The sequence below is a fragment of the Vicugna pacos genome, chromosome 18 (assembly GCF_048564905.1).
Source record: "Vicugna pacos chromosome 18, VicPac4, whole genome shotgun sequence".
NCBI classification, from domain to species: domain Eukaryota; kingdom Metazoa; phylum Chordata; class Mammalia; order Artiodactyla; family Camelidae; genus Vicugna; species Vicugna pacos.
In genome coordinates, this window is record NC_133004.1 from 18,570,774 (window position 1) to 18,597,826 (window position 27,053).

Here is a 27,053-nt window from a genome sequence, read left to right on the forward strand (position 1 = left end):
GTCCTTGGGCAAAGTCATCTAGCATCTCTGTGACTAAGTTTCCCCATCATCACAATTGGGATCATTATAGCACCTGCTTCAATATTACCTCCACAGCTGTGAGAGTTATATCTGTAGAGTACTGAGAACAGGACCTGTAAGGTAGGAGGTGCTAGGTCAGTGTTACTATGGCACAGTGATGATGTCACACCCAATGGGGGCTTGTCCTGAAGCAGCGGGAAGGGGCAGCTGACGCATCAATGTTTCTCTCATTCCCAGCTTTTCGCTCTTCCCTCCCCTTCCTTCTGCTTCAGTGTGTGTCTCTAACCGTGTCAGCGGGAGCTCTGACACTAATCTCGTGGTTGGGAAAAGACCTGGAACCTTATTAAGGGTCCACGTGTGTCTGTGGTGCTGATTTCAGGCTACATGCAGGTGGGAGTCAAAAAAAAAAAAAAAAGCACAGCGAAAAACCCAGTCTTTGGACTGGGAGACTCTTTAAGTCCACTGTCTTGCATTGTCTCAAAGTGGAAAAAGCTGATGGTCAACCTTATATGACAGTTTAGACATATTTGAGGATCTGAACTAAAATACCCTTCGTCCCTTCTGTGTCCAGCTGAATAACCTGGTGGGGGGAGAGGTTCTTCCAAACCTGTCCTTCGGGAGTTGGTCCCCTGTATCTATTCCTCTTTGCTTCTGCCCCAGATGCCTTCCTGCAAGTGCTCTTCAATTGTCAGGCCTGGATTTTCTTGGCAAGTGTGACTTGCTTTTGAGGTTGTTTTCTTGGGGAACCAGGAGCCAGAAACTGAATATCCACTCGGCACTCCGTATGCTTCAGGGAGTTCTTCCACACTCTCAAACAGAAGTTGACCAAGACAGGGACACAACTGGCTGGAGGGAGCTGTGCCCCACCCCCATCCTTCCTGAATTTGGGACAGGTTAGTTGGTGGAGCCTGCCTGACACTGATTCCTTTTTAGAAAGCTTGTGTTACCAAACCAGAGTGGAATGAGTCTAAGAGAAGCCTGAGTTTATGAGTCACTTTCCAGGAAAGGGAATCCTAATGAAAAGGGGAAGAAAAACTTGCAAGGTGAACTTCACTTGAATCATCGCTTCTTTGGATTTCTGTTGCCCCCAGGCACTGAAAGAGGTAAAAACAGTGGGTGAGTCTTTTCACCTCTCTCCACCCTGGTCCTGCCCCCAGACCTCAGCGTCTCCTCACCGAAGACAGATCATGGATTCCCAGCCCAGGGGGCTGCATGGGAATCTCTGAGGGCAGGGCCTGGGAATCTGCATGTTCAACAAGACTCCCCCAGGTGATTCGATGTAGGTGACCACAGGCCACACATTGAGAAACTCTGCCCTTGGTAGACGTGAGTGGTGAGAGGCAGCCCGCCACCCTCCGCTCCAGGGAAGGAAGCCCCTCTAGGACACTGCGGCAGTCAGCACACCCAACGGGCTGCCTGTGAGGGCCCGATATCACAGCACCCTCCGTGTGTGCACCACTAGAATTAAGCCCAGAGAGAAACTTTCCCATGGAGTTTGAAACAAACCCCATGGAGGTTACGGGAAGCTTGGTCAGCACAGGACACATTCCACAGATGAGAGCCATTGTTTCCCCTCACTGGTGCGGAGCAGCTGCAAGCAATCTGCTTACACAGCGAAGAGGAAAAACAGGGTCAGGCAGACTGGCCGGCGGGGAGAGGAAGACGCGGAGTGACGGAGGTTTGGGACTTAGAGGTAAGTTAGGGGGATGAGGGGAAGGGTTTGAAGCCACAGTATCCTTGGCATCAATCCTCCTCGGCCTTCATCTACAGCCTCCCTGCCATGCCCTACAAACACCCCCAGAGACCTCCTCACTGCACACATTCACCCACTGTGACTTTAGGTCAAAAGTATGTTCCTATAGGGCATTTGCTCAAGGTATAAATTTTCATTGTAAAAGAGTAATTCTCTCCATATCATCCAGCAATCCCACTCCTGGGCATATATGAAGACAAAAGATGAAAACCCTAGTTAGAAAAGATACATGCACCCCAATGCTCACAGAAGCACTGTTTACAATAGCTAAGACATGGAAGCAACCTAAGTGCCCATCGATAGATGACTGGATAAAAGAAGATGTGGGACACACACACACACGCACATAATGGATACTACTCAGCCATAAAAAAGAATGAGATAACTCCATTTGCAGCAACATGGATGGCCTAGAGATTATCATACTAAGTGAAATAAGTCACAGAGAAAGATAAATATCACATGCTATCATTTATATGTGGAATCTAAAAAAATGATACAAATGAACTTATTTACAAAACAGAAACAGACTCAGAGATATAGGAAACAATCTTATGTTTACCAAAGGGGAAGTGGAGGAGAAATAAATCAGGAATTTGAGATTAACAGATACACACTACTATATACAAAATAGATAAACAACAAGGACATACTGTAGAGCACAGAGAACTATATTCAATATCTTGTAATAACCTCTAATGGAAAAGAATTAGAAAAAGAATATATTTGTATATATATAACTAAATCAATTTGCTGTACACCTGAAACTAACACAACACTGTAAATCAACTATACTTCAATTTAAAAAGTTAATTCTGTTATGTAAATCAATTGTTTTTAAAGTTTTTCCTTTTAAGATGTAAATATATACAGGACAACCTAGGAGTTAAGACTTCCTCTGCTGAGTCATCTTAGCAGGAATCAGTTTGTGGACATGACTTCTGCAGGACGGTTTCCTGAAACCAGATCTAAGAGAAGAGCGCAGGGAAGGGAAGAGACAGTTGGCAAAGGCCAGACTGGCTCGAGCATCTCCCTGTCCTGTCCACTGTTCCTCAGCGACTGGGCCTCTAATTCAGTTAAGATTTTATTTGTCCTTTAGGATTCAGCTAGAATGTCACTGGTCCTATGAAGTCTCCTCCCAACCTCCCACCTACCTCCCTCTTTTTCACCTGGCTCTTTGGGCACCTTATTCTGGCAATCGTGTACTTGTGGATTCTATCATCAGACAGTAAACTACTTTAGGGTGTGGATGGTATCATGTGCTCTTCGTGTGCCCAGCCCCTACTGCACTACCTGGAACAGAAAAATGTTGAATAAATGTTTGTAGAAGTAAATACGAAAAAAGAAAAGAAAAACCAGGCTCTTTAGGATGTTGTGTCCAAGTCTTAGCTGGTGGACGAGACCTTGGGCTTCGAGCATTGTTGAGTCTGTTCTGGTAGCTGGCAGTCCCCTAAGTCCATGGACAATGAGGGCCCCTAACATCACACCCCCGACATGGGAGAGTACAAGAGAACCTCCTGCCCCTGGAAGCCTCAATGTCAGGTTCTAGGATATTGTAAATACCCCCTTAGCGCTATACATAAGAGAAACAGAACACAGTGCAAACAGAAGAAATTGATCTTAGTTTATAATTCCTAAAACTATTTTATAAGAGCAAGTTTCATTTCCCAGACTCCAAAATAAACATGCATTCCCCCCTCCTCCAGCCAAAAAAGTTCCTCCTGGGCAGGAGAGCAAAGGGCCTACTGGCTCATGCTTCAGAACCAGATGCCTCCTCTGCTTACAGCTGTGCGAGCTTGGGCCAGTAGCTTGCCCTCTCTGTGCCTCCACTTCCTTTTCTGTATAATGAATAACAATAATACCCACCTTCTAGGATTCACGAAGGGATTTGATGAAATGGTACAGGTTATTGCCTGAGGCTTAGATGAGTTGGGGTAGGGGTGTAGCGTTGCTGTGAGTATTCTTAGAAAGCCCAGCATCCATACCACTTCTTAGGTGTTATCAGTCACCCTATTATTTACTAGTAAACCATGTCATTCCCAGACAAATACTCCATTCATTCAATAAATAGTGTTTAAAAACTTACTGTGTGCCAAGCTATGCTCTGGGCATGAGAAGTACAGCTGAAAACATAAATGGAAACCCTGTCCCCATCTATTTTTTGAAGAAATATCTGTGAGGCACCTCCTGTGCACCAGGCACTGTGCAAAGTGCCTGGGAAAAGCAGTGAAAAACTGAGATGATCTCTGCTCTCACAAAAACAACAGTCAAGGCAAGGAAACAGGCATTAGGAAACAATCATAATCAAGCAGATGGAGCATAAGGTAGAGAAAGCGCACTGCTTAAACATGGTCTTCTTTCCCTTACTGATAAACGTATGTCAGTGCATAAACGTTGTTTGTGTTCTTAGTGGAGGAAACAGATATTTGCCATATTTCATGCCCTGTAGGAGCTCAGCGCTCTCAATCAGAGGGCTTGCTAAAATGGATGAAAAAGCTAACAGCAACAGAAGAGACATCTTCCGGAGGTGTATGGGCCCAGCGCTGAAAAGCACCTATAAACTGTATAAATCTTCAGAGGCTAATGACAGAGGGCTCACAGGAGAGGCCACTATACCCAACCCCCATCCTGTCAGCTTTATCTTAAAACCCTCTGGGGTTGTTTCCAGTCACTCCCTGTTTCCACCCCCAGCCCCAAGCAACCACTAATCTGCTTTCTGTCTCTCCAGATTTGCCTTTTCCGGACCTGTAATACAAATGGAATCACAAGATAGGATTTTCCGAGGTGATGGAAATGCCCTAAAGTGGATTAAGGCGATGCTGCGATATCTCTGTACATTTACTAAAGATCAGTAAGTGTACCCTTAAAGCAGGTAAGTTTCATGCTGTATGGAAAAACTTACTATACTTTAATAGAGCTGTTTCAAGATAAAACAAAAACTTCCAGCGGCTTCCTGTTTCACTTGGGCTGAAATCGAAACTCATTTCCCGGGAGCCCTGTAGGATCTAGCATTGGCCTGGCGCTCCCACCTCCACCCTCCCCACCTCTGCCCTCTAGCTGCTGCGCGAACCTCCTCTTCTAGACTTGTGTCCCATCTCCAGGCTCTGCAGTGCCCTCTGCCTGCAAGGCTTGGCCCCCATCACACAACTGTCTCTTCTTGCCTATCCTTATGTCTCCATATCCTTATGTATCTGCCTTTTCAACTTTCCGTAGACTTGAAATTACAGTAACAAAAAGTTCCCGCCACCCCAGCGCCCCACCCCCTCTAAAAACACACGGTAAATTACAGGACGAGATCTCGCGATATCGGAAGAAGCGAATCGGCCCAGAGCTAAAAGCTGCCACCAGAGGTCCTGGGTCACGTGGGGTGTGCTCACGTGACTAGAGGCCTGCGTCCAACATGGCGGCCTCCATAGGTCGCTGGCTTCTCTTCCTCATTGTACTGCGCAGCTTCCTCGGCGAGGCGTTCGGCGCCCTCGGCTCCGGGTGAGTACAGCCCCCGGATGGGAGCGAGCCTGGTTCAGGGTTCCTCCGCCTGGGGCACAGTCCTCCAGGCTTACGTCTGTCCCATCCCCGCAGGTCCTCCCGCGACGACGACTTGCTGCTGCCGTACTCGCGCGCGCGGCCGCGCTCCGTCCGGGACTGCACGAGGGTGCGCGCTGGCAGCCGCGAGCACGAGAGCTGGCCGCTGTCCCCCGTGACCCCTGGCGCCCGCGGCCCCACCGTGCGCACCTTCGTCTCGCACTTCGAGCACCGCGCGGTGGCCGGCCACCTGACGCGGGCCGCCGAACCCCTGCGCACCTTCTCCGTGCTGGAGCCCGGCGGGTCCGGCGGCTGCGCGTCGAGGCGCCGCACCACGGTGGAGGAGACGGCGCGGGCTGCCGGCTGCAGCGTCGCTCAGAACGGCGGCTTCTTCCGCATGGACACGGGCGAGTGCCTGGGGAACGTTGTGAGCGACGGGCGGCGGGTGAGCAGCGCCGGGGGGCTGCAGAACGCGCAGTTCGGGATCCGCCGCGACGGGACCCTGGTTACCGGGTGAGAAGGCAGGGAGCCCCATGGCTGCCGAGGGCAGAGGGCCTGAGAATTCGGGTGTAACCGTGCCGCCGTGTTCAAGTTCCCTGACCAAGCTAAGCCTCCGTTTCCTCAGTTGCAGAATGGGGACAGTAACACCCTCCTTGCAGAGTTCATTCATCTTCCTGTATTGTGCAGCACTTGCTTTGTATCGGGTATTGTATCTGGCAGAGAGCTACGCATCAGGGAAATAGCTGTGAACAAGTGCACAGTCTTTGCCTTCACGGACCTCCCCCATTTCTAGGAAAAATAAACAAAAGCTAGGGAGATAACTTAGTTCAGATTGCGTATGTGCAGTGAAGCAATGGACAGGTCGAACTCATTGTAAATAGAGTGTTGAGTTTAGGGAAGGTAATCAGGAAAGGTTTGTCTGAGAAGGTGACTTTTAAGTGGAGACCTGCAGATTAATCACAAGTCAGCCAGGGTCAGGAGTGAAGGAAGAATTTTGCAGTCAGAAGGAACAGCAAGCACTAAGGCTCAGAGGTACTGAGGGGCTTGGTGTTTGTGAGGGCCTGAAGGAAGGAGTAAAGTATCAGGGTGACACAACTGACTTTGGTTATTTAAAAGCCTGCGCTGACCCTGCTGACCTCTAGGCTGGAGGGGCCATAGTATAAGCAAGGAGGCCTGTTAAGAGGCTGTGTAGGCATCAGGGGTGATGGCCTGAGAGGTCGAGGGCCACAGATGGACTTGAGATCTGTTAAATGATGTGTAGACTGTTGGCAAAGGCTGCTTCCAGGACCAGGGAGGTTCCTGGGCATGAGGAGGAATCAAGCAGCCAGGCAGGGAGTATGGAGTCCCAATACCCGCAGCTGCCACTGCTGTTGACTGAGTCTCATGCTTTCCCTCTGTCTAGGTACCTGTCTGAAGAGGAAGTGCTGGACACTGAAAATCCTTTTGTGCAGCTGCTGAGTGGGGTTGTGTGGCTGATTCGTAATGGAAGCATCTACATTAACGAGAGTCAGGCAGCTGAGTGCAATGAGACACAGGAAACAGGTGAGGGGGTGGCATCGAGTATGATGAGATGTGGGTGGTGGGTGGGGGTGTTGGCAACAGCCCTCTTGAGAACTAGGGCTGATAGGGTGGTGGCGGAAGTCTTTCAACAAGCACTATTCTAGGCACTGGGGATCTGTGGATATTAAGACAGATAAGGTCTCTGCTCTTGTGGGGTGTGTAAGAAAGAAAATATATAACATGATGAAGAGAAGTGGTAAGTGTTAAGAAAAATAAAGTTGGAGGAAAGGCGCTATGGACAAGGGAATAGAGAAGTGCTGCTAAAATATTTGAGGACCAGCAGTATCAGCATCACCCAGGAGCTTGTTATAAATGCAAAACTTCAGCCCCTACCCCCGTGCCTCAGAGCTGCAGAATCAGAATCCCTGGGGGTGAGGCCCAAGAATGTGTGTTCTGAGGAGCCCTCTGGATGATTCTGATAGACACTCGAGTTTGGGAACCACTGGGATGTGAAATACTAGGGCAGGGAAGGGGTACCATGGCCCTGATGTGGAAACAGGCTATTTTAAACTGTGCAGTCAAGGAAAGCCTCATGAAGGAGGTGACTTAGATCAGAAGGCGCATGCCATGGAAAGAGCTAGGAAGAAGCACTGTCCAGCCAGAAGGAACAGAAAGGGGCTGCAGGGTGTTGAGAGGGGGGACCCGCAGGAGATGAGGTAGAAGTCCAGGGTGGTCATGCTAGGCGTTGGTAAGGCATTTGAATTTTGTTCGAACAATGGAAGCATTGGAGCGTTTTCACCTGGAGGTGGACCTCACTTGATTTACATTTAAGAAGAGCCCTTTGGCTCCTCCTGGGGACTGGCTGAGACTGGGCAGGAGGCAGGCAGGCAGTGAGATGCTGAATGGCACAGACCTGGGGGTAGAGTGGTGCTGGACTGGCAGGAAGTAGCAGGTAGTAGAAGGCCTCCCAAAGAACCAGGTGATAAGCCAGGCTGCCTCTCCTTCAGGTTCCTTCAGCAAATTTGTGAATGTGATATCGGCCAGGACGGCTGTGGGCCACGACCGGAAGGGGCGACTGGTGCTCTTCCACGTGGATGGGCAGACAGAGCAGCGGGGGTGAGTGCCACGAGCCAGGGCCTCTGGCCTGGGCTGAGTTCTGCTCTGAGGAACTTCAGCCCACCAAGAGCTGCCCTTCTGACCCCCAGCTATTCCCCAGGGACATTCACACCCATCTGTCCCCTGTCTTCCCACTGGTAGAGTCCCTAGGTCTGTCCCACTTCCAAGAGTTCATTGTCTTCCACACACTTACTATCAGTCTCCCTACCTTAGGCCTCATCTCTCCTGAACTCTGGTTGGAATGAAAGGAAATTATCACAAAGTTAGCAGGGAAATGACCTTGGTTCCAATCCCAGTTCAGCCATCTGCTAGCTCTGTAGCCGTAGACAAGTTACTCAACCTCTCTGAGCTGCTGTTTCCCCCTCTGTAAAGTGAGTGAGCTACTTCACCATGGCTGTGTAACACATTAGCAGAGTCAGCACTGATTTGTGAGATCATAGCACTCTAGGTCAGGAGTCTGGAAGGCTCAACTGAGTTCTCTGTTCAAAGTGTCTCACAGACAAAATCCAGCTGTTGGCCAGGCAGGATGCTTCTCTGGAGCTCCTGGAAAAGAATCCTCTTCCCAGCTCATTCAGGTTGTTGGCAGAATGCGATTCCTCACAGTTGTAGGACTGAGGTCTTTGTGTCCTTGCTGACTGTCCACCAGGGGGCCTTTCTGCTCCTGAGGTCATCTGCATTCCTCAAATACACGCTCTCCCAACCCTCAAGCTGCAAAGGTGTGTCCTATCTATCTAATCCCCTTGTAATTCTGATCTCTTTCACTTCCTCTTCTGTCTCCAGCCAGAGATGTTTTCTGCTTTTAAGGTCTCATGATTTTGTCGGGTCCACCCAGGTAATCCAGGATAGTGTCCCCATTTGCAGACAGCTGTGCCAAGTATCCTAACACAGTCACGAGAGTGATCTCTTGTTATAGTACCAGCTTCCAGTGATTGGGACAGGACACCTTTAGGGGGGCCATTTAGAAATCTGCTTGTCACAGTGGGTATGTGATGCTGTCCACTGTGCAAGATAAGATGAGTTAACCCAGAAACGGCAGTCAGCAGCCCTGCTCTTGTGCCACAGCATTAACCTGTGGGAGATGGCGGAGTTCCTGCTGAAACAGGATGTGGTCAATGCCATCAACCTGGATGGAGGGGGCTCTGCCACCTTCGTGCTCAATGGGATCTTGGCCAGTTACCCATCCGATCACTGGTAAGCTTACTAGAGCCCTCTTGTTGAGGTTCAATCCAGGCCTATCCCCAGCTGTCTCATTCAGCAAGTACTGAGTACCTACTGTGTGCCAGGCCCTGGGGTTTCAGCAGAGAGCAGGAGGAGCCTAGATCCCTGCCTTTCTCTGCTTACAGGAAGTATACATAGTGTAGCTGCATTGCTCAGGCCAGTAGAAGGGGCCAACTGATCGGTCAGGAAAGACCTGAGAATAGTGAAACATGGGGGGGCTGAGATCTGGAGGACGAGGAAGTGGATAGGGAGGAACAGGAGAGCCTTCTGGACCAAGAGCAACTTGTGCAAAGGCCCTGGGGTGGAAGGGATTGTAGAGGCTGGGAAGAACCTATAAAAGGCTGGAGAAGAGGCAATGAAAAGAGGCAAGGAGAGCAGCCCCCATGGGCTGCAGTGGGTGGTTTGAGGGGTTGGCTGAGGGTGGCCAGCACCTCAACCTCTCTTCACACGCCTGTTCTCCTGCAGCCAGGACAACATGTGGCGCTGTCCCCGCCGCGTGTCCACTGTGGTGTGTCTGCACGAGCCCCGCTGCCAGCCACCTGACTGCAACGGCCACGGGACCTGCGTGGAGGGGCACTGCCAGTGCTCAGGGCACTTCTGGCAGGGTGCCGCCTGCGATGAGCTGGACTGCGGCCCTGCCAACTGCAGCCAGCACGGGCTCTGCACGGAGAGTGAGTGAGGCTCTGTGGGAGGCAGCTCCAGCCTGGGCCCCCCACTCTCACTGCCCCAGCTCTGCCTGGGCCCTCACCTGGCCTTCTCGGTCTTGTCTTGGCAGCTGGCTGCCACTGTGAAGCTGGATGGACAGGGTCCAACTGCAGTGAAGGTAAAAACCACCAGGCCAGCCTCCTTCCTGGCCCCCTGGGCACATGGGAGAGGGTGAGCCTGGCAGCTGTGAGCCTCAGCTGCCTTTATCCCCACATCCTGGTCTGCAGGTCTCTTGCCTGTCGTCTCTTGCTTTTGCCTCATGTGTATATCACTGTATTAGTGTCCTGGGGCTGTGGCCACAGAGTCCAGAAACTCAGGGGCTTAAAACAAATTTATTCTCTCACAGTTCTGGAGGCCAGAACTCCATAATCAAGGTGTCAGCAGGGACTCGCTCTGAAACGCCTAGGGAAGGATCCCTCCTGCCTCTTCCAGCTCCTGGTGGTTCCCACAGTCCTTGGGTTGTAACTGCATCACCCCAATCTCTGCCTCCGACTTTACAGGCAGACCTTCTCCCTTGTTGGTGTCCAGTCTTCCTCTGTTCTCTTACAAGGGCCCCAGGCCACTGGATTTTGGTTCCACCTTAAATGCAGGGTGTTTTCCTCTCGAGACCCTTAACTTAATTGCATCTGCAAAGACCCTCTTTCCAAAGACGCTCACATTCACAGGTTCTGAGAATTAGAAGATCCTTCAGGGAGACGTTTTACAGCTTAAATCCTTCAGTGGCTTTCTTTCACACTGAGTGAAAAATCCGAACTCCTTTGTATGACCTGCCCGACCCCTGGTGCCCCGGCCCCTCCCTGCCCTGTTCCTCCCTTCCAAGCCTCAGCCTCAGAGTCCCGTCCTCAGAGGTCCCTCTGCCCCATTAAGTGCCTGCCTTTGCCACACTCAGTCACGTCCCTCCAGTGCTTATCCTCACTTGTCCTCTGATGCTGTGCCTTCTGGCTCCCTGGCTGCCTGCCCTCCTAGATTGGAAGCCCCGTAGGGGTGTGGCCTCGAGCCTATCACGTTATAAGTTCAACAGAACTATCTGTTGTGAGAATGTGTGAACCTACGGGCTGCTTGTGGTGATGGCGATGCATTTGCAATCCTGTCGACCCCAGCCTGGGGTGCAGGGACAGGACCAGATTTTGCAGAGAATCCCCTTCCCCCATCCCAGCTTGCACCAATGGCTCCTTTGGGGAGGAATGTGCCAAGAAGTGCCAGTGTCATAATGGAGCCACCTGTGACCCAGTTCAGGGGACCTGCACCTGTCCCCCTGGCTTCACTGGAGACACCTGTGTGCAGGGTAAGCTGGGGGGGACCCCACCCAGGAAGTGCTTCTGCTCAGGCCAGCTCTACACACTTGGGTCCCATCCTGGCTGTGCCGAGAGAGGCCCTGCCACCAAGGCCTCCACCTCTGTCTTTCTGGCCCCTCCTTGCAGAATGTCCCCTCGGCTGGTACGGGCCAGGCTGCCAGAGCCCTTGCAAGTGTCAGCACCAGTGTCCCTGCGACCCCCAGACTGGCAACTGCAGCCTCGCCAGGGCACCCACCCTGACCAGCATCCTCTCACAAGGTACAGCCCCTCCCAGACACCCTACCTGGGGCAACAGGGGGCAGACCCCTCCCCTCCCAGTCTGCAGCTTCTCCCTGGCATCTTGCAGTGAAGCAGTGTCTCCTGCCACCCGAGGCCACCCTGAAGGCAGGAGAACTCTCCCTCTTCACCAGGTATGTGCTTTGGTGGAAGCTGGGGTGGGAGGAATCCCCCTGCTTTCACCTTGAAGGTGTGGCCTCTGCTCAGGGACTGCGCAGGGCTGCGTGGGCAACCAGGTGACATTTCTCCAACATAAGCACAGGGAGAATCCCAGCTGATGCCTGCAGCCACCTGAGCCATCCAGAGCGATGCTGAGAAGGACCCCGGCCACCACCTCAGTGGAGTCGAGGGGGCAGGGCATGGGCTTGTTTTCTCAGCTGCCGGTGCAGAAACATGACGCCCAGAGGAACTGATGTCCTTTCTCAGGCACCCTCGTGAACTCAGGCCTCATGTTGGGGCTTTATCTCTATTTTCTAGTGCAGAGGGCCTCCAACTTGACCTCCAGGAGAGTGTATTAAAAGAGCTGGGCTCAAGAACCTGCATTTCTGAGACTTGACCCTAGGTGATGCCAACGCTGTGGTCTGGGAGCCCCACTTGGAGAACCTCTTTTCTCATGGTTCTCACCTCCCATAGCCCTACCCTGGGTGCCCAGCCCCGCGCAGACCACTCAAGGTGGGAACCAGGTGTGAGTATGAGTGCAAAGCTTCTTAGCTTTGTCCTCAAGGCAGCACCTGGGAGCTCATCACGAATGCAGATCCCAGGTCCCTCTTGGAGGTCCCGACCCCATGAGTCTGGGGTGAGGCCCAGAGGAAAATCCTCGAAGTGTGGTGGGAAATGCACTGGGGCAGGGACAGTGGCTCCCAGGAGCCCTGAACCCCAAGCTCAGGCACCTCAGGTGTGAGACAGTGCAGACCTGGAGCGAGGGGAAGGGAGCTGTGGGAGGCTGCTGTAGGCCTGGCCCCCCAGGCAGTCTGCTTGTGTTTGCTTTTGCATTGAGGACTTCAGCCAAAGACTCACATGAAGGAAAAAAGCTCATTGAAGGACCCACCTGCCCCCACCAACTCCCTGCCTGGGAGGATGAGGTGTGGGTCCTCCCTGCTCTGTCTGCTTTGAGGACATTGGAGAGAGCCCAGCCTCTGTTGTCAACATCCCACAGGATGCAAGTCGGTGCCTCTTGGGGCAGATTAGATTCCAAACTGTATTTAATTTGGTCTGCATAATTTAACATTTATCAGCAACGTCTGAAACTCAGTAACATTCAGTAAAAATCTTTTTTCATGGCTTCTCTTGAAATATCAGGAGATGTGGTAGCACCGGCCTTCGTCCCACAGAACAACTGTCCCTGCTGCTCCCTGAACATGTGTGGAGTGTGCCCCCAGGCCCACCAGGCCTGTTTGCTCCTCAACAGTTCCTACATGGTCCCTGGAGGGCCCTGACCTCGTTCTGGGTGAAGGAGCGAAGTGAGGGGAGGGAGGGAAGCCCCTCCAGCATTCCCCCAGCCGCCTGACAGCATCCCTGTTTGGGGTTTCTCTCCCGCCCCCAGGACCACCTGGCTGGCCCTCACCTTGGCCCTGGTTTTCCTTCTGCTGATCAGCGCAGCAGCAAACGTGTCATTGTTCCTCGGGTCAAGGACAGAGCGGAGGCGGCACCTGGACGGGGCCTACGTGTACCACCCACTGCAAGAGATGAACGGGGAGCTCCTAGCCAGTGAGAAGGAGCAGCTGGGTGACACCTGTAACCCCTTCAAGGACTGAAACCTCCAGCTGCCCATTATGGCCTGTTCTGGAGTCTTTGTTTCTACAAGCTCTGGCTTCTGCAGGGGAAATCACAAGGCCACTGACCATCTGGGTGGCCTCGGCCAGGCTTCTGACAGCATCCATGCTTCAGCCCCTCACCTGGCCGCCAGCTGTGGCATGTGCAATGCTAGCAATACAGCACTCCCCGGAGAGACGGCCCCCTTCCCTGCCTGCCTGTGTCTGCTACTCAAGAGGCTTGTCCCGCGAGGGCCTGCCCCACTGCTAAAGAGCCTGCAGCGGCCTCCTGGGGGAGGGGCCGATAGCAAATGGGACCGACGATGGCCAAGTGGCAGGGTCCAGCCAGCCCCCTTGGACAGGGGTGGATTGAAGAGATGATGGCCCCATCATGGGACCCTTTTTTTTTTTTACGGACCTCATTGAATTTGCCAATTAGAACTCTTTCCTGTCACAAGAAGCTCCTTGGAAGGGAGGAGGAATGGAATCATGTTGACAGGCTCGCTATTTTGTCCTGCCTCCAAGAGGGTTTTTCTACCACTTGAATAAACTGATACAGTTAAAGGCATGTGAATGTGGCATGTGGCATCTGAATTCAGAATCGTGGACTTGATGTGCCTCTGGGTCTCAACAGGTGGTACTGCCTCAGCTGAGTCAGGAATTGAGAGCAGGCAGCCCAAGGCACATCCAGCTCCCTGATCTGTTTTGTTTACTCCAGGGATTTTCACTTTAAGGTGTACCTGAATCACCTGGAGAGCTTGTTAAAAATGCGGGTTCTGGCCCAGGTTGGGGCCCAAGAGCCTGCAGGTCTCACAAGCTCCCAGGTGATGGCAGTGGGTGTCTGGGCCACACTTTGAAAAGGTTTAGTCCTCACCATATTTTAATAGAATTGAAATTAGTTGCCAGCCCTTAGAAGTTGGGAGATAACCCCAGATTTCTGGTTTCTCTTTAAAAGAGGGAGAGCTAGCAGCCCCAGCTGATGCCCTCACGAGGCAAGGACTTGGCAGGGCTGAGGATGGCTGGTCCCCGTCTGGGTCTGCCCTTTACAGTTCATCGCATCTCCAGCAGCTGGCCTCTCTTGCCCGTGACCTGCATCCCTGTGAGTAGAATTTATAACTTGTGGCTTTGAGGGTCTTCAGAAAGTGCCTGGAGATACCCTGCCCCATGAATATATGTCACACTGTATGCTTAGCGGCTCTGTGGGGAGGGGAAATTGGGGAGGTGTGGCTGCTTCCAGAAGGTCCTCAAATAGATCCATGCATGTTATGGACTGAATGTTTGTGTTCCTAAGATTTTTGTGTTGAAGCCTTAACCCCCAATATGATGGTAGTAGGGTATAGGGGGCCCTTTGATTCAGTTAAGTGAGGTCATGAGGGTGGAAAAGGAGGAGATAGGAGAGCACCCTCTCCAGGCATGCACACAAGGACCAGACCATGTGAGCACATGGCGGGAGGGCAGCCACTGTCTACAAGCCAGCCAGGGGGCTGTCACCAAGACGGAATCTGCCGGCAGCTTGATCTTAAACTATACCTGAAACTTACCTAGTACTCCACAACAAACCAGTGCAAAACTGGTGGCTTAAAACAACAGCCAGTCATGGCTTCTCATGAAAAATAATGATTTCTTGTGATTCTAGGGTCAGCTGGGTGATTCTGTGGGTCCAGGCTAGGATCAGTGATTCCATCTGGGCTCGTGTATCTGCAGTCAGCTAACGGGCCAGTGGGCCTGGTCTGGGGTGGCCACAGCTGAGGACGCAGCTCCGGTCCACGTGGTGTCTCATCCTCCCTGCGAATGAGAAGCTGGTTCAGGCTTTGGATCAAGGTGGAGACAGGGATCCCAGGAGAGAAGCACGTGAAGCCTCTTGAAGCTTTGTCCCTTGATGAAAAGCTGCAGAAGGAGCATGAATACAGGAGGTTGACTCAGCCACTGCCGTCGAGCTACTCTAACACAGGTCTAGTTTCACTTCAGAAAGAAACTGTCACAGGCCAGTTCCCAGCCTCTGAGTTCCTGCAGCGATGCGTCTGTGGGTCTGAGTGTTTCTCTCTCCCCTGAAGGCAGGATAGACAAGTGGAGAGCCACTGTGTCAGCCTGCGACATTCCCTACGGGGTCCCACAGTAGGTGCCATGGACCAGTCTGTCCTGGGGCACATCTGATAAACAGTGAATCCGTCAGCCCGCAGCCCGCAAGTTCTACCTTCTCACTCAGCCCCTGTCCTGGGTTGTTTCCAGGTTGGAGGGAGGAGAGGAGTGGCTTTCACAGCATGTCCCGAAACTTTTTTTTTGTTGTTGAAAATTTACGATTAATTTTTTATCTAAGTATACTTATAAAAGCTTTATCTCATAAAAATATGCCCCATATTAGATAATTACCCAAGAATGCTAGCAGATGTCACAGGTGTTTATTCCTCCCTCCAGAAATGTAAACAACCAAGTTCACATGTTCTTCCAGGGACCTTGTGTTTCACCTCCACCTGGAAGTTTCATTTTATAATTTGCTTTCTTTTAATGAACCCCTGGGCCTGTAATGATGTTTTGCTGCCAGTGCTCAAGGGTAGGAAGGAGTGCCAAGAGCTCAGACAAATTCTTAGGCACTGGAGAATTGCTTTGACGTATTCCTAAGACAGCTCCCAGTCCTGGCTGCAGGTCTGAATGATGCCCCCCAGAATGACCCACTGATGACTCTCAGGGGTGGTCGGGTCCAGGAACCTGCAGGGAACATCTCCCCCCACCCGGAGGTCCTGAGGCAACAGGCTGTGGAAATCATTGTCATGAAGGCTAACCTCTTTGTATTCAGCTGGCTGGCAGCTGGGGGACATGTACAGTGTTGTGCGTGGGCCTGGTGGACTCCAGGCCAGAGGGAGCACATAGCACCTGGGGAAGGTCTGCCGTGGTGTGCCTCAGGGTCCCTGGTTCAGCGACTGGGACACACTGAACAATGTGAATCCTGCCCACACTCGCATTCCCTGTGGCCCCTGGATTTTTTTTTTAATTTGTCAGCAGGTAGCTCTCTTTGCCTCCCAACATCGTCTCTCTTCTTTCAGTAACTTCACATCTCAGGCTGGGTAGCCCCAGCAGCAGAGCCTGACGCAAAGATGTGAGGGCAAGTAGTTTATTTGGGAGGTGACTCCAGGAAGCCCTGCTGGGGGACAGAAGGTGACGCAGGGAAGGGAAGGCAGCCCTTACACAGTGCATAAGTGGGCAACTCCCACTATGGGCAACCAGGCTCAGCCCCCTGGGCCTCTAGGGTAGTGGAGGTGGGCCTCTGGTTGGCCACCTGCTGGTGGGGGACTGAGGGCTTTTATCAGCCTACATTCATTCGTTGGGTTGAGGGCTGCTCTTGGAGGTTAAGTCGCTGGCATTTCCAGCCTGCCCTACACAGGGGCAGGGGATGCTCTGGCCACCAGAGGTCGCCATCAGAGAGCTGCAGATTCTTGCATCCAGACACCCCTCCCCCCATGCCCGAGGAAAGTGAGCCACAGCAGTGAGCCTCCCTTGTGTTGCCTTTGGGGCACTATCTCTCCCCCAGACTCCATCCTTGTGGTTCAGCTGGCACTGTCCCCTCCCTCCCAAGTCCCAGGTGGCTTCAGTGAATGGTTCAGGAATAGGCATCTGTCCCAGTTGGCCAGGCAAAGCCCACCCTGGAACTTCTGGAATTGTGGGAGAGTGACTCTCTGCCAGGATTGTCCAGCTTCCAGGGTGTGGGCTGTATGGAGGAGGAAAATGACACCAACGTGGGGAAGAATCCAACCAAGAAAGAAAGAGGATGTTGTCAGAGAGCCCCTGAAGCCAGCTACAGCTGAAGCAAGATCATTCTTGCACTTCCCAACTACATAGACCAGTAAATCCCCATTTTGCTTGAGGGAATTTGTGTTGCATTTGGGGGTTTCTGGCAACCCAAAGAGTCTGACACTTACGACATGCCACCCCAGCAGGGGCTCATTTTGGACTCAGGCAGTGGCAGAGCTTAGATGGGACGTGGAGCAGAAGGCAGAAAATTGTCTTGAGATCCAGTACTCACCTGTGGTGGGGAGATGCCTGTGACAGAAATTTATAAGAACTTAAGTCATCGACCTGCTGGTCAGAGGTTAACATGAACTAGTTATGGCAGTGCGAGGATCCCCTCTCCACCTCCCATAGGAGTGATTGAAGACCCCCGAACATGGAATGTGGACCAGGAGTCCTGGGGGCCTGGCTTGTAACCCTGAGAGTTGTGTACTGGGCAGTTGCCATGGTGTCACGGGTCTCAGTTGCTGCACTGCTCTTTATCCAACTTCAGCATCTGGAAAGACCTCAGGAAAAGGTAGCAATCCTGGGGCCAATGGATGGCTTTCAGGGGCCCTGAAATGGAAACGGGATTCAAGTGTGATGCTTACAGCTTTCATCAGATTCTCAAAGGATCTGTGTCCTGGCTCCGGAACGCTTAGGGTCAGGGGTTTCAAATTGTGCTTTTGTGGTGCATTTCTCACCACATTTCTTGGTGAGGACATTGAAGGGAGGGGAGGGGAACAGGGCTGGGGAGCTAGAGAGGCGTAACTGCCTCTGACGTCCCTGAGAGCCACCCAGCACCTTTCCTTTCGGCTCTTTCCAGCTCCTTCCAGGCTCTGCTCAAATTCCCGCAACAGCCACTAGCTCCCTGAGACCCGCCTCCATGGAGGCCCCAGGCCTTGGAGGAAGAATTGATCCCTGAGGCAGCCTTTGGGCCACAGGGAGCCCGGGGTGTTGTATTCTGCCCTCTCTGGACCCAAGGGCCCTAAGGGGCCTTCCGGGAGGCTATTCTGCTGAGACAGACGTCAGCATGACCCAAGGCTCAGACCTGATCCCAGCTCGCCTGCCCCAGGGAGCTCTTTTTCAACACCCATCACCCCCCAGGGTCCACTGGCTGTTCCTCCGAGAGCCCCTACCCACAGCTCCAGAGCAATGCATGCAAGAGTGGCAGGGGATGAGTGCAGGCACTGCACTGGAGCAGCACGGGCTGCTTTCTGTCCCTGCATTAGATGTGTTGGGCAGGGCTGGGTCACAGCAGCCAGTGTAGACGGGGGTCCTAATACAGTCACACAAAGGAAACATACCTCCTCTGCTTCCCCAAGTGATGGTCCTTGGCCTCCTGCTGTAAAACAAGGGACCCTTTTCAGGCTCTCATGATGCCTGTGGCAGCCAACACCCTGCTCGCTGTCCCAAGGGAGCTTGCAAGAAAGATCGGTGCAACCCGTTAGGCCCCGCCCCCTCCTGACGTCAAGACTGTGGCTGTCCTCGGTTGCAACTCTGGGACTTGGTTAAAACCCAGGGGACAGGACAGAGTAGCCAGGGAAGATGGACAGTAGGGCCCTCACCTTCACCTGGGTACCTGGCAAGTAGAATCCAGGAACCCACCTGAAGATTCCACATTGGCAGTGCTGAGTGGGGCCCAGAGGCCTGCATTTAATACCACTGATAAGCTGCACGTGGATCTGTTCGTGCACAGTATGCACGTGCAGTGGGTTGAATAGTGCCTCCCCCACTTTGCAAATTCGTGTCTACCCAGAACCTCAGAATGTGACCTTATCTGGAAGTGGGATCCTTGCAAGCATAATTGGTTAAGTATGATTGAGATGAAATCATAGTGGATTTAGAATGGGCCCTAAATGCAATGACTTGGTGTCCTTGTCAAAAAGGAGACACACAGTGGAGAAGGTCAGGTGACGATGGAGGCAGACACTAGAGTGACGTGGCCACAGGCCAAGGAACACCAGGAACCACCAGAAGCTCAAAGAGGCAGGAAGGACTCTCCCCTAGAGCCTTAGGAGGGGACACCGGCCTTCATCTCAGACTTCAGGCCTCTGGAAGGTGAGAAAATCAGTTTCTGTCTTAAGCTCCCAAGTTTGTGATAATTTGGTATGGTGGCCCTAGGAAACTAATACAATATATCTGTGCTTTATATATTAAAAATGTGATTTTTTTTCTGTGCCCTGTCTTTCCCACCCTGAAGAACCAATCTGCAACGCATTGTGTGTGACGTCACCCCTGTTGAAAATGCTCTTTTAAATGAGTCTTTTAAACAAGAGTTGAGTAATTCTTGAACAAACCCAGGGAACCCTCCAGGGTTTTAGGAAGTAGACAGTAGGTATATCCAAATCTAAAACGTTTAATGGTCCTGGTTGGAGCAAACAGGTGAACAAGAAGTGTCGTGTTTTCATGGCTGAAACAGACTGACCAATTCATTTTACGGGGGAGAAGTTCCAGACACAGGATAGGAAAAAAAAAAGTCTCAAACTCCCCTTATTTCATCTTGTGGGGAGAACATTCTGCAGCTGGTTGAGGGAAATACCACTCGGAATTATGCTCTTCCAGGTGAGTGGATCTGCCCAGAAAACACAGTTTCTAAAAAGGGAAAGTCAGGGGGAATTAATATCCCGACCCCAACTTTTCTCCAGATACACGCAGTGCTAGGCCTTCTGTCCCATGTGAAACAGTGACGGGCATCCTCAGGAAGGAGTCTGGAGTCTTTGGATGAGAAGCATTAAACAATCAGAATAACCACTGACTTATATCAAGTGCTTTCTGTGTGCCAGGCGTTGGGCTGAGGACTTCACAGACACTTTCATTTCGTCCCACTACAACCCAGTGAATGAGGTAGGCACTGCTATCCCCATTTTACAGATGAGGATATTGAGGCACAGAGAGGTTAAGTCACCTGCTGGAGGTCACACAGCTAGTGAGAAAATGGCTGGGGCTCAAACCTCACCTTGTCTAAATTTTAAGACCCAGGCTCCTAAAAGTGCCTGGGCAGGTCCTATTGCTAGTGGGTCGTTTCTGTCCTGGCCACAGTAGGTTAATGAACAAAATGAAGAAGGAAGCCAAGCCAAGGAGCTTCCACCCCTGGGGTCTAGGGGAATTTAGAAGCCAAGGGCTCAGCAGTCCTTCCTTGGGTTTTTAATCCCAAGCCTCCTGAAGGTAAGAATGGCTACTGATTGACATACTCCAGTGTGGGCCCCAGAGACCTCTCGCACAGGAGGAGAACCATAGCAGATATCACCGTGGCTATCTGTTGCTCCTGTGGCCAGCTCCCTCTGTCCACTGGGCGACTGGCTCTCCCCCATCCCCCTGGTGCTTCTGGAGGGAATGTCAATCACAAGGCCACTGGCATGAGAGTGAGCATGTGACTTGTGCAGGGCCAGTCAGAGCCTTCCCTGGGATTTGAGATGGAAAGAGTCTCTTCCTGCCTTAGAGAATGAGAGCCCCATGGTTGTAGGCTAGGAGATGCCGGCAGCCACCTTTCCCTCCAGGTGGAGAGGACAAGGCCAGCATACAAAAGGACACAGGGCCAAGAAGCCCAGGTGAAGTTGAGGTTGACCACATGAGCCTGAGGACACTGGATTCTGGATCCAGCCATACCTGGAGCAAGACTCACCCTTGGTCATTCCAGTTACAGGAGCAAAGGGACTCCCTTTGTTGCTTAAGTCTCAGCTAGAGTTTTCCCAAGGGAAAGGGGGAGAGCAAGCTCTCAGAAGGAGGGGCCTCTTTGCTGCTGTTAAGGCTGGACTGCCAACGGCAGACCCTCTTCTCTGGAATCGGCAGATCCAGGTTCCAGTTGTCAAAAGCCACTTACAATCCCAAGCCAAGTAAAGGCCTCTGCAGGATTCACTGGGTGCTAGTCCTAGACATTAAGTGTGCAGGGAGTGCCAGGACAGCTTCCCCCCAGAATGCTTCTAGTTTGTAGAGACAAGCTAGAAATTCATCTAAAGACAGTTGGAAAATATCACAAATTGCTCTTGGTGATAAATGCCTGGTGACATGGGAGCAATTAGTTTTGGGAATGTCTCAAACCTTTCCCCCTCTCTCTCCCTCATGCATGTGCACACACCCCTTGATGCAGGATGCAGTTTTGGATTTTGTTCCCATACCTGAGAAGTGAACTGAAAACCCCATAGATGGGCGAGGCTCCCTCCCTGCAGGGAGAAGGGGATCTTTGAGGACAGCGCCTTCCCTCTGCCCTAGGTTTGGGGTTGAGAGTGGCATGGAAGTAAGTCCTTGCTCTCCTTGTCCTGTCATGCCGAGCCTGCATGGAGGTGATGATCCCCATGGCTGTACACCCAGCCCCTGGGCAAGGCCCCGTGACTTTGGGTGTCAGCCAGAGACATCCCAACGTAAGCAAGGCTACGAGATAAGAGTAACCTGAGCCTCTCACCCCAGACTGTGGAGCTATTCCAGGGCCCTCTCTCCCAGGCAGATAATCCAAGTGAGTGATGTGTGCTAGGGGTGGGTCAATAGAGAGGGGTGGGGACTGGGGTGGCCCCATGTAGGGGTGCAGCCCTGTTGCCTTTACCCACAATGTGGCCCCATTTTGCCAACCCTTCTAAACACCTAAGGGGAGCCAGAAATGCTGATTTCTGTGTGAAATGCCCCAATTTTTAAACCTTTTGTTTAAGCAAAACTAAAACACTGAAGGCAGGCCAGATCCAATTTTAGGCTGCCAGTTGGTGACCTTTGACCTGTTACCTTTTTGGAGGCCCAGGAAATGAAAGGAGAAATGTCCTCAGGCCCCAAGGAAACCCACGCCCCTCCTATGCAGGAACTTGGGGGAAATTTTTCTCAATACTGGAGCTGGTTCTGAGGGTCAGATTTGCCCCAGGGCAGCTGCAGCAAATTTACAGCCCACACCCCACAGGGAAGTCTTGATGCCATGTTTAGATCCTGGATCCAGCCTTACCTGAAGTAAACCCTCCTAGACTGGCCAGTTACATGCACCCATGAATGGTCACCCTTTTTTGTTTAAGCCATTGGGAGGCAACTTACAACCAAATAAGTCATAATTAAATAGATCCCCAGGAGAGAAAGGGACCTCCAGAGAATATAAAGATAGCCAGAGCTGCTTCATCACTGCCTGGAACTCAGCAGAAACCCTGGGCCTTCCCAACCTCTTTAAGTCAGAGGTGGCCAGAGTTAGGCCTTCCAGCCATTTGCTGCGAAAATGAATTTCAAACCCAGGGTGAGTGGCTCTCCACAGAAAGTGGAGCCTGTAACTCATATAACTGCTCACCTGCTTATCTTGAGACCCAGGGCATCACTATGGGATTAGATGCTATGGTGAACACCCAGCATTTCTGCCTCCCCAACATTCTTTCCCCCTTCTTCTAGGGGGAACTCCAGTATTCCTAGAAGCACCCCTCCTTGTGCTTTTCAGACCACGTGGTTAGCAATAGGGGTACTCATGTGATCCCAGCTGGCCAATCACTGCACTTCCTCGTGCCCAGTCCAGATTGGTCCAGATTGGACAGAGGGCCCTGCCAGCCTGTCAGTGTCCTCCATTCCCCTGGCAGCCATCATTGGTTCAGGGACCAGATGGGAACGAAGCAGGCTGATAAGATTACATTCCTAGGAGGTTGGATGGAACTTTGTGGGGAGACAAGATTCTCTTCTGCAGCTGAGCTGGGGGGAGGGAGGGAGCCTAATGGTGATGGGGTCCCTTGTACAGGGAAGGCCCCTGAGAAGGAGGCCACCCCAGGGAAGCAGAGCCAGAGGTAGAGGAGGGCATGGAACCTGATGCCATCCCTGAGCCCCCAGACCTGCAGGTGGTCAGCCTACCCCTTGGCTTTTCATTATGCGACACCCGTAGGAGATGATTCTGTCCTCACAACCTGAAGAGCCCATGGAGTTCCAGACACCACGACTTTGGCAGTGTCCAGGCCCGCGGCTGCAGCCCACATGGTCCCAGGCCTCGTGGACACCTGCAGATGTGGGAGTCGTGCTGCCCTGCAGGGCTCCATCATGACTATCTGGAGATCAGGGAGCTGCTGTGGGACTGGCTGGAGGAGGAGGAGGTGGCAGCGCTGAGCTGGGAGAAGCGGCTGGTGCAGGATTCCAGGCTGGACATGGAACCCCTGGGGAGGAAGGACACCTACGTTACCATCTGGTGGTGACACAGCCCTGGGGCCCACATGCAGCGGTGGAAAAGCTGGTGATGCTGCAAATGAGGCCCCAGGGCCCTTTCCACAGGCTAGCAACCGCCCCAGGCGCAGAGGGCAAGTGCAGAGGGAAAAGCAAGTAAAGCTATGATGAGAAATGAAGCCCCACCCATTTCTCTGACCCCCTTCCCTGCCAAGAATGCCACAGACCACTCAGGGGCTTGTACCTCACTTAGGTACCAGCATGGCCCAGAGGGTGCCCCATGGCCCGGGGAGGCCTCAGCCTGTCTCCAGCCTCACCCCTCTGCCTCCTTGCAGCTCCTCTGACACCCACCTCCCCCATCTTGGGGTCTTGTGTGTCTGCGCCTACTCCCAGAAACCTTTCTCTCCTGCCCACTTTGTCTAGTTAACTCCCACTCCAGAGCAGTGCCGTTTCTGTGGTGACACATTCCAGATCTGCGCCATGCAGCACGGCTGCCGTCAGCCACATGGGGCTCCTGGGCACTCGAGATGTGGCTAGTGCGACTGAGGAACTGAGTTTTCAACTTTATTTAATTCTAATCTCTATGTTTAAATTGCTACCTTTGGCTAGTAATTACCAAGTCGGACAGTGTAGCCGTAGGGCCTGGCTACTCACAGTGTGATCTGGGGCCCAGCAGCACCAGCGTCTCCTGGAGCTTGTCATTGGAGCTGCAGACTCTCAGGCGCCCCCCCAACCCCCAGAGTCTGCACTTTGATGAGCCCCTCAGGCGATTTGTGTGCACATCACCTAGGTGTCAACTCCCATGTCACTTCCCAGACACCTTCCCCACTACCCTACCCACCCTGTGCCAGGCCTGGTTCTGAACTCTGCGCCCTGTGTGTGCGACCTCTAGCACCTCCTGGAGTGTGGCCTGGGGCAAGGAGCCCAGGCTGGGTACCTTCATGGCACCCACCGATGCTTGGGTGTGGTTACACGGTCTCCTACCATGGTGGGAGATCCTGCCTGCCTGGTACCCACAGAGCCAGCCCAGCACCTGGCCACTGAGGGCGAGCAGGAAATAGCCTTGAACTGGTTCTCTCATGAGGCTACTGAAGGTCAGGGCAGCAAGGCCCACCACTCGACCTCCACCTGCCCTCCCGGAGGCAGTAGCCCCCAGTTCCCTTGTCTACGTATCTGAGTCTCTCTGGGCTCAGTCTCCTTCCCCAGCACTGAGGCCTGATGGCCAAAATAGACTCTTCCCAAGGGGGGAATCACCAGCCCTCTGACACTCTGCGGGGTCTCTCTTTAGAGTAAAGACCCTGGCCCAGCATTTCTTGTGCCATCTGCGTTTGCCCCAGTGATCCTTGGAGCTCCACCTGGGATGTGGGTCCAGATGTGACACCCTCCTGGAGCCTCGATTTTACTCCATGGTAAGGAATTTAAACATCATTTTTAGAAGGAAACTAACACAGATACTTCACAAGGCAGGATGCAAAATCACATTTGTTTTTGAAACATGAGACAAAAGACCTGGAAGAAACCACTATTGAGTACTTACTATATGTCCAGATGAAGGGCAGGCTTCCCCCAGCCATCGTATATTCAGGACAACCCCACGACTTAGGGGCTTCAGCGGTCCCCATATAACAGATGGGGCTCAGAGAGGTAAAGTGACTTGCCGGAGGTCACACAGCAACCAGGAAGTGCTGAAGGCTAAAGCACTACAATTCCCTGTCTCTCTGACAGCAACACTTGGGAGAGAAGTCTGTGAGGCACTATTCTAGTGTTCTAGAACAGTCCAAACCCAGTTTGATGGAATTCTAGGAGTGAAGGGATATACAAACAGGAGCGCTCGGGCTCCCCTTCTCCCTCTACCAGTCAGTCTGGGATGCTGGGCTGGGATGTCCAGGGTTTCATTTGAAGGGACAGTTATGCAGCTGAGGCAGACTTCAGACATGGTGTTCACTCCAGTCGCTCACGATAAGGTTTAACAACAACCAAGCTAGGGCCCCACCCCGGAGAAGCTCAAGACCAAGTAGAGGAGGTGATTCTAGAGTCCCCAGCCCGGAAGGAAGGGGCTGAGGGCCTGGCCTGGAGGGGAGTTTGGGGCACCTCGTACCTGAAGTCCTCAGACGCCAGCACCTCGTAGTAGTAGAGGAGTTTGCACCTGGGGCCAGGGCTGTGCAGGGCTGTCAGGACATCCTCCATGCCCGGGAGGCTGCAGGCCGCATGGCCTGGGGGGCTGTGCATTTGCCACTGGAGCAAGTAGACACCAGGCCACCGGGTCACGTGGGAGCCCTGAAACACAGCGGCCACACCTGAGGCCCTGGTCCACCTGGAGACAGGATCCCCTTTTTAAACCAATCTACAAGCCAATCCTTCCTTTTGGAGTCTCCTGAAGTCACCCTTATTCCACCCCTGCTGTTACCCCACATCCCTGGCAGCTGAGCGCCTCCCTCATAGAGAGGAGGGGCAGGGAGGGGGATTTGAGACTGTGAGGGAGAGGGGTACAGCTGTAGGACAACAGAGGTGTGGTTTGGTTAAACGCCTGGATTTTGTTGGCCTTTTGTCCTGTTGAGTGGGATTTGCAAACTGAGAGGACCTGGAGAAGGATTTGGGTGGGAGCTTGAAGGTGGTTAGTGTTTGTTGAGGGCCAAGAGACAGCAAGGTGGGGGTGTTAGTTGTTACAAGAACAACTTTGAGGGGGAGGTTATAGCTCAGTGGTAGAGTGCATGCTTAGCAGGCACAAGGTCTTGGGTTCAATTACCAGTACGTCTACTAAATAAACAAATTGACCTGCAAGCACCAGCCTCACGGAGAATGTGGGGTCAGCAGGGGTGGCTCATGTTCATGTCTGAGTCTGTTCCCAGACCTACAGTTTCTCTGCTGTGTCAGCTCTGAAACTTGAGCATGCACCAGCAATCATGGGGAGAGGTAAGGGTTGTGGATGCCAGGTCCCATGCCCAGAGGTTCTGAGCTTGCCCGCCTGGTGCGAGGCCTGGCAACCGGCATCTTTGACAGGAGTCTCAGGGGATTCTGGATCTGCCAGGCTCTCTCTCCCCTACTGTCCAGCAGGGTCTCTGAGGCCAGGGACCGGGTCCAGCGTGTACACTGCTGTAGCCCCAGAACCCTGGCGCTCAGCCGGCACTCAGCGTGGCGTGATGAATGAGTAAATGAACCAAGGAGTGGAACCTGGATGCTCTCCCCTTCCCGGCAGACGAGGGGGTCCTCCACCCGGCTGTAATCTGCGTCCAGGGCCCAGCCTTCGTCTGTCAGCTGCCCGCAGGCCCTGGCCCCAGGCTCCCGGGGGCCTGACTTGGGCGCCTGCTTGGTGTGATACAGACTGAACACCACGTCCCCTCGAAGGATGTCAAAGTCCCAGGTGATGACTGACTCCCTCTCCAGAATCTCCACTGCAACCTGCATGGGGACAGATGACAGGTGTAAGGCCAGTTTGGAAGGGGCTGGAATGGAGAAGCTGGCTGCAGGGTTGTCAGTCTCCATTCCTCACTGCAGGAAGGGTGGGCTGCTGAGGCTCCCAGCCTCCCTTCTCCCCCTACATCTAGGAATTGCTCTGGACAAACAGACCCACCTCTGTCTGAAACCCCTGGGAGGTTCCATCCTGCCATGCAGTGACCCACAGCCAATGACTGCCTGATGTGAGGGTACAAAGGCCAGCCCCCTACAATCAGATCAGGCTGGGTAGACCAATTCTGAAACCACCTCTTGGCTTAGCTTCTGCCTCCACCCCGTCCTGCCCCACCCTCCTTACAGGTTTCTCTGGAGCACCCATCCTCTACAAATCTCTGGCACAAAAACTCATCTCAGGCTCTGCTTCAGGGTCCCTGACCTACGATGACGCCCAGCCCAGTGGGCCCTCCCAGGTGGGGACCCCAGCACCTCGTGGGGGGCCCCGCGGTGCACACTGGCTGACTGATAGGTCTCTCTCCACTGCCGTAGCTGGTCTTCGTGCTCCTGGTCCTCTTCCGTCAGATAGAGGGACTTGGGGACCAGCCCTCCTTCAGGGACATTACACTGGGGGACAAAGATACA

The 27,053-nt window shown here is 52.8% G+C and overlaps 2 protein-coding genes and 1 long non-coding RNA gene across 4 annotated transcripts in view; 1 reads left to right on the top strand and 2 right to left on the bottom strand.

The window, feature by feature from the left end:
• Positions 1–983: 983 nt before the first annotated feature.
• Positions 984–8,261, bottom strand: LOC140687037 (uncharacterized). The gene is made up of 2 exons (XR_012061060.1): positions 7,710–8,261; positions 984–1,115 (listed from the first exon to the last, which is right to left on the bottom strand). It is a non-coding gene; the product is annotated as an uncharacterized lncRNA (long non-coding RNA).
• NAGPA (N-acetylglucosamine-1-phosphodiester alpha-N-acetylglucosaminidase) lies at positions 5,126–13,725 on the top strand. 2 transcript variants are annotated; one of them, XM_072942262.1, is made up of 11 exons: positions 5,126–5,260; positions 5,354–5,809; positions 6,699–6,838; positions 7,804–7,912; positions 8,975–9,103; positions 9,596–9,801; positions 9,906–9,953; positions 10,992–11,120; positions 11,257–11,388; positions 11,477–11,540; positions 12,950–13,725. In XM_072942262.1, the coding sequence occupies exons 1-11, from the start codon at positions 5,175–5,177 to the stop codon at positions 13,158–13,160; spliced, it is 1,710 nt and encodes a 569-aa protein (XP_072798363.1). In that variant the 5' UTR covers positions 5,126–5,174; the 3' UTR covers positions 13,161–13,725. The 2 variants fall into 2 exon arrangements, with proteins under 2 accessions (XP_072798363.1, XP_072798364.1); XM_072942263.1 differs by lacking the exon at positions 12,950–13,725 and adding an exon at positions 12,706–12,931.
• Positions 13,726–21,495: 7,770 nt separating this feature from the next.
• SEC14L5 (SEC14 like lipid binding 5) overlaps positions 21,496–27,053 on the bottom strand; it is a 36,824-nt gene continuing 31,266 nt past the window's right edge. The window contains exons 13-16 of the mRNA XM_006204213.4: positions 26,901–27,035; positions 26,193–26,420; positions 25,120–25,298; positions 21,496–23,014 (exon numbers count right to left, since the gene is read on the bottom strand). Of these exons, the coding sequence (XP_006204275.1) occupies positions 22,906–23,014; positions 25,120–25,298; positions 26,193–26,420; positions 26,901–27,035 (651 nt within the window). The 3' untranslated portion in view covers positions 21,496–22,905. The remainder of the gene's footprint in view (positions 23,015–25,119; positions 25,299–26,192; positions 26,421–26,900; positions 27,036–27,053) is intronic.

Coding starts and splice junctions, on each gene's coding strand:
- NAGPA (XM_072942262.1), top strand. CDS start 5,175: ATGGCGGCCTCCATAGGTCGCTGGCTTCTCTTCCTCATTGTACTGCGC. Junction 6,839..7,803: donor CAATGAGACACAGGAAACAG/GTGAGGGGGTGG, acceptor CCTCTCCTTCAG/GTTCCTTCAGCAAATTTGTG. Junction 7,913..8,974: donor GGGCAGACAGAGCAGCGGGG/GTGAGTGCCACG, acceptor CTTGTGCCACAG/CATTAACCTGTGGGAGATGG.